The sequence below is a fragment of the Pongo pygmaeus genome, chromosome 4, assembly GCF_028885625.2.
Source record: "Pongo pygmaeus isolate AG05252 chromosome 4, NHGRI_mPonPyg2-v2.0_pri, whole genome shotgun sequence".
NCBI lineage: Eukaryota > Metazoa > Chordata > Mammalia > Primates > Hominidae > Pongo > Pongo pygmaeus.
The window spans coordinates 125,039,378-125,045,954 of NC_072377.2; the positions used below are offsets into that span (position 1 = coordinate 125,039,378).

Below are 6,577 nucleotides of genomic sequence, written 5' to 3' on the forward strand. Positions count from 1 at the left end.
TATTGTCTTTCTGTGTCTCTTTTTGACAGCAATCACTACTTTTATACATTATTTTAATCTATTTACACTCTTGTGATTGCAAATATATTGGCATCATTTATTCTGTTGTATTATAGAGCAACTTTCATTTATGATGCTTTTTGTTGTCATTTTTTAAGATTTCTTATTTTCTGCCTTTTTAGATTTATTGAGTTTCCTTTGCTCACTTTTTATTTCTTGTTTATTTTGGAAGTAATAATTTTATATCTGTTATTTCAATAGTTTCTGTAAAATTTACACATGCACTTTTGACTTAATAAAGTTAATCAGTATCAGATACATAATAATTTTCCTCACACGCACAACAAAGACAATGAACTTAAATAGTTTAATTCTGATTGTCCTACAGACATGTTCTTTTTCCTAGTATTTAGCTTCACATTTTTCTTACCCTGTCCCGAATTAGTCATTAATATATTATGTTTTGTAATCAATGCATAACTTGACTTACTTGTTTACCAATGCCTTTGTTTATCTATGCTTCTTGCATTCCAGTTCTTCCTTCTGATTATTTACCTTTCACTGAATTTTCACTTATCAATACTTTCAATACTGAGCTATAAGAGCAATACTCTCTCAGTCTTTGTTGTCTAAAAATGTCTATTTCTCTCACTTCTATGTCAGTTAAACTATATTAACATTCCCAATTATTTTTCAGTATGAACCTATTTCTAAATTATCTTGGGACCACTGTTACTTGTGTGAAGATCTGTCAGCCTAATTTTTGTTACTCTATAAATATTTGGTGTTCCCTTTTTTTGTGGTTGTAAAACTTTTATCATTGCTTTACAATGTTTTCTAGTTTCACTATGGTATGTCTGAGTGAGAGTTTGTATTTTCTTGTTTGAAACTCTGTGTACTTTAGAGGACACTTCAGTTCTGAAAGTACTAATTCATTGTCTGTTTGAATACTACATCTCTCACTTCTGCAACTCTTTAAAAGAAAAATATGTGGTACTTTATCATATCATCTCAAAGGCTCTCACAGGATAGCTGCTACCTAACTATCCAACCTCATCTCTCACAATGCCCTTGAGCCACAACAGTCTTTAAATCACTCACACTCAGGTGATCTCTTCTGTCAGAGGACCTTTATCAGGCTCTTTCCTGAGCAGACTGCTTGAACCACTCTTCTGCCAGTAAGCTCCAATTCATCCTTACAGAATGCTTCACTGACCTTTCTGATGGGGTCTCCCTCTTCTCTTAAAACATCTTATATTCTTCAGAGCGCTTGAGCTAGTTGCACTTTTAAAATTACTTGTTTGAGGATCTAGTCAAAGTGAGGCCCTTTCATGGATTGTCTGCTCCATGAAAGCAGTGTTTTGTTTGTTTTTTATTCTCTTGGAATTTTATAGGCACTCGTGAAATAACGTAGAGACTGAAACCAGGTAGGAAGCATAAAACCAGCAGGAACTGAGGTGGCATTTATTCATCTCTGAAAATCAGCTTCACTTCCCTCATAAAAGACCTGTTTTCTCTCCTTTGCTGCAGAATTTACTATGATAAAATGTGTGGGGTAGATAACCTCCAGGTGAAATAGGACAATGACCCATGAGCCAAGACTGTCTCTCTAACTCTCACATTCTTTAGATAGCCTTTCACTTTAGATTCTAGATAGAGCTGGAGAATATGCAACCAACTCGGTGGTCATTTATGGATAAATTCTTTCCTTCCCATTCTCTTCTAGAGTAACCGAGCAAGTTTTGAAGTAACAACCACTTCCAAAAATCAAATTGGAGAGAAAATGCTTTTGCTCACACTTAAACTGAAGAAATAACCCACGGAGCATTTACTTAACAAATATTTGCTCAGCCCCTAATTAGTACCGGTTGTTATGTTAGGCCTTTAGAATGCAATAGGAAAAATTTTAAGGATGTGTCAGAGTTAACCTGACTAAGAGAAGAAGGAAGAGCATTTCAAGAAGAAATAATGGTTTGTGCAAACATTCTGTGGCAGGAAGCAGACAGGCAATTTTGAGGGCCTAAAGAAGACCAGAGAGATTGGGAACAGAAATACAGAGTTGCGGATTGAGAGTTATTTAGGAGCATGAGACAGTGACTAGAACTGACTCATACTAGCTAAAAAGCCAATCATATTTTTTAAAATTTTGTGAGCTGGTTGGTTGTTAAACACAACAGTTATTAAAAGTGAAACTGGGCTGAAGCGAGTGGATCATGAGGTCAGGCGTTTGAGACCAGGCAGGCCAACATATTGAAATCCCGTCTCTTTTTGTATTTTGTAAAAATACAAAAAATTAGCTGGCTGTGATGGTGGGTGCCTGTAATCCCAGCTACTTGGGAGGCTGAGGTGGGAGAATTGCTTGAACCTGGGAGATGGAGGTTGCGGTGAGCTGAGATCGCGTCACTGCACTCCAGCCTGGGCGACAGACAGTGTGATACTCCGTCTCAAAAAAAAAAAAAAGTGAAACTGTATAAACTTAAACTAATTACATTAAAAACAAAGGTTTTCTAATTGTTCCCTGTTATTTTTAATTATTTTACTGCAGTTCACTATTATTTGTGCTCCTGAGTTTATTTATGTATAGTACACTTTTTAATTGTGTGCTACTGTACATTTATTCCCAACCTCAGATTCCGTAACGTCACATGACTAACCTGAAATCAACCACAGTGGGATTTTACACAAAAACTTTCAAATGAAGACTTCCTTACACTGCCAAGAGCCAGCTGATAAACACCAGTATTCCACTGAGTGAGACTATGCAGAATCCTGAAGTCTGTTTTCAGAATTGATCTTTATCACAGGAGAGATGAGCAGACATAGAAAGGATTTAAATAGGGAGTTAACAAAAGCACATTTCTGCTTCAAAAAAACCCGAAAAAGTCATTGAGACTACTGAAATGAAAAAAAGCAAAGTGGCTTTGGATAGTCCAAAATCATAGAGGCTCAGAGTACGATGACAGAAGTGAAAATGGAGGAAAGTGAATGGATTTAAGATTCATTATTTAGGAGCTAAAATAGAAGGACTTGTTCTCCTGACCAGAAGGCAAGTGAAAGGGTGATATCAAATAGAGTTTCTGGATTTCTGATTATTCAGATGTGAGGTTTGTTCTGTCATTTGCTAAAATAGAAAAATACTAGAAGAAATTTGTTGAATTTATTATATTTGTTGAATGTTTTGAAACTGCTGAGTTTGCAGGCCTTTGAGACATCCAAAGACTGAGCCCTGGTGGCCTTTACCTGCCTGGTGGAATCAATCACTTAAGAGCCTCATGAGGAGGAAGTAAAGTCCATATCTTGTCCAACGTCTAGATGCTTTTGGTGTTTTCATTTTGAGCCCAATCCTGCCACCATGTGACAAAGAGCCAACTTCACAGTTGATTAAACTTAGACCTAAGTAAGAGAGGAGAGAAAAATCTCCATATGGAATAAATGTGATGGAAATGTGTGAAATGAAGGAACTGTCTCCTTACATAAACTATTTTTAAAACAACCCATAACTTTTCCATTCTCATATATGTATAACAGTACATGTATGGTGGCTATGAGAATGGCCTCCAAGACCTCTGAATGCAGAGTGTAAATGACTGAGGACCCTGATGCTGTACTCTGAAAGTCAGCATTTGAGCAGTGACCACACTGCTGCTCCCAGCCAATGACTGAACAGGGCAGAGACACTAAGGTAGCCCTGTTATGGGAGATGTCAGACTCTCCAGTATCCTTGCCAAAGTCTCCTTAGAACTGCATTGTCTAAGATACTTCCATTCAATGTTCCTGTTTTCACAACCTCTCTCCTTAACGTGGGTTCCCACCTGCCTTATGCTCTGATGCCTCTGCCAGCCTTATCTGAGTCCCTGGCTCCTCTGCCTGGTACCTGTAGTAGCCCTTGACTGTTGTGACTTCCTGTCATTCCACCAGTGATAGTAAACATCTGCTTTGTATTAGTTTAGGGTCCTGGGCCCAAATAGTTTTCTTTCCCTTTCTCCAAGGCGAGACAGCTTTTGCTTCTACCCTCTCTCAGAAGCAAAAGATCTTTGCTTGTGTCTTACAGGATGGAGGGTTTCTTGCTACTGCACCAGTAAAGGTTCTGCTTTACAGGGGAGAACAGTCCGAGAAGTAAATGGGGTTTTGTACCTGTGTGCCCAACAGGGGCTCTCTTCCATCTCTTTCCTTCTCTCAGCATGAGAGGTCTGTGAAAAGGAGGCCATGAGTGAGTACAGATGATACTGTGTCTGAGACTCCCAAGGATTCTGAATTGTCATAATAGCACATATTCAACCTTTAATTAGTCATCAAAGTTTTAGTTGTTTTCTTTATTCACTCTGATGGTTGCTGCCTTTTTTCCTGTGATTTTCTAAAGGTTGAACAGTTGATGTTTTCTGTATATCCTCAGAGGGCTTGAAACTCTTGACAGTTGAGTTCATTTGGTTGCCTTGTGAGGTCAAGTCTCTGTTGGTCTCAAGAAAATTTATGATTTTGCAGATTATCTTTTTTTTTTTAATTTCAAGATTGGAAGCAATGTTCTCCTACAGCTTTCTACATGTTAAACAGAAGGGAAATGCCCTCTGATTATTTTTAAAAATCAATTATATTCCTGCATCAGGTTTCATATTTTATGGGTGGGTATATCAGAGTCAGAAATAGAATGTATATATAAATCATATGTTATGTTCTAAGCATGTGAAATTATATTATCAAACAGTTGGTCCTCTGTATGATGGTCACTATTCTGTAAATTTATTGACTGAAAACATCAAGCAGCAATGGAATGCTCGGTTCAATATCAGTTAAAGCTTCCATAGCAGATTTCCCCTAGACAAAAAGAAATTGTTTCTAGTATACTTTGTTTGAGTCATTCTTCAAAACAATTACCTTGTCCTTTCCACTAGGTGGTTGACCAGATTGACACCCTGACCTCTGACCTACAACTGGAGGATGAGATGACTGACAGCTCCAAAACAGACACGCTGAATAGTAGCTCAAGTGGCACAACAGCCTCCAGCCTAGAGAAGATCAAAGTGCAGGCTAATGCACCGCTTATTAAACCCCCAGCACACCCATCTGCTATCCTCACGGTCCTGAGAAAGCCAAACCCTCCACCACCTCCTCCAAGGTTGACACCTGTGAAGTGTGAAGACCCCAAAAGGGTGGTTCCAACTGCCAATCCTGTAAAAACCAATGGCACCCTTCTACGAAATGGAGGCTTACCAGGTGGACCTAACAAAATTCCAAATGGAGATATCTGCTGCATACCCAACAGTAACTTGGACAAGGCTCCAGTCCAGCTTCTGATGCATAGACCTGAAAAAGACAGATGTCCCCAGGCAGGGCCTCGAGAACGAGTTCGGTTTAATGAAAAAGTACAGTACCATGGCTATTGTCCTGACTGTGATACCCGGTATAACATAAAAAACAGGGAGGTCCACTTACACAGTGAACCTGTCCACCCACCAGGAAAGATTCCTCACCAAGGCCCTCCCCTCCCTCCTCCACCCCATCTCCCTCCTTTCCCACTAGAAAATGGGGGAATGGGAATAAGCCACAGTAACAGCTTCCCTCCTATCAGACCTGCAACTGTGCCTCCTCCCACTGCACCAAAACCACAGAAGACGATCTTGAGGAAGTCAACCACTACAACCGTGTGATGTATGCCATTAAAAAAATTGTTTTTTTAATTTTCTATATTATAAACATAAAATAAGTAATGAGCACTTTCTACTCAAGCAATAAAAAGCCCAAATATATTAATCCTGCATTCAGCAAAGTGGCATAAAAATCACCTGGTAAGTATGCAGCACATTGCTTATATCCTGGGTATGCATTATTTTAAATGTTGTATCATTAAAAACCTCAGAATGATGAAGAATATGAATGATGCATTGTTTTTGCAATTGACCTATGACAAACTGTGAACCTGCAGATTTCACCTATTTTGATTTACTATAAGAGCTGGGATTTGATTCATTTTATTTATGCCTAAGTCATCTATGCATTAACATGTCATATTCTTAACTTTGATCTAATGCTTTTTACTAGGAAATTTTAATACTGAAGGACTATTTTATTATTTTTTTCTAAAGATGTTTGTCACTAGTTTTTCATTATTAAATGCTGAGGCCAATACCAAGAAGTTTATTTTCTATATTATACAATTATGAATTACATGCTCAGCTATATATGTAATAAAATACTTTGGTCTGTGGAAATATTGTTAAATCAATAAACAATAGTAAATAATGACAAAAGCAAATGTTCCTCAGAATTAAAATGAAGTAGTGGTTCATTTAATCTCACTTAACATTCCTCAAAATGGGCAGCAAATCTGACAGAGTTTGGAGAAGTTACAGTGAGTGTATATCAGAATTTTCTAAATGAAATATCATATTCCACATCATAAATCAAAATTTACACACCACATATTTTATACTTCCATTTGGTACTTCAAGAGCCTTCTGTTGAACTCTCCCTGTGTTGCCAAGCCCTCCTCATACTCAGCATTCTTCTAGGATGTACCCTAAACTATTACATTGAGGCTGTAGGGTGTTTTGCCTCCTGCATTAGCAAGCTCTCTGCCTCC

At 38.0% G+C, this 6,577-nt stretch overlaps 1 protein-coding gene across 2 annotated transcripts in view; it reads left to right on the plus strand.

Moving 5' to 3' along the window:
* PRR16 (proline rich 16) overlaps positions 1–6,245 on the plus strand; it is a 217,985-nt gene extending 211,740 nt beyond the window's left edge. For both annotated transcript variants that reach the window (XM_054489498.2, XM_054489499.2), the window contains one exon: positions 4,890–6,245. In XM_054489498.2, coding sequence (XP_054345473.1) covers positions 4,890–5,645 — 756 coding nt within the window. In that variant the 3' untranslated portion in view covers positions 5,646–6,245. The remainder of the gene's footprint in view (positions 1–4,889) is intronic.
* The last annotated feature ends 332 nt before the right edge of the window (positions 6,246–6,577 follow it).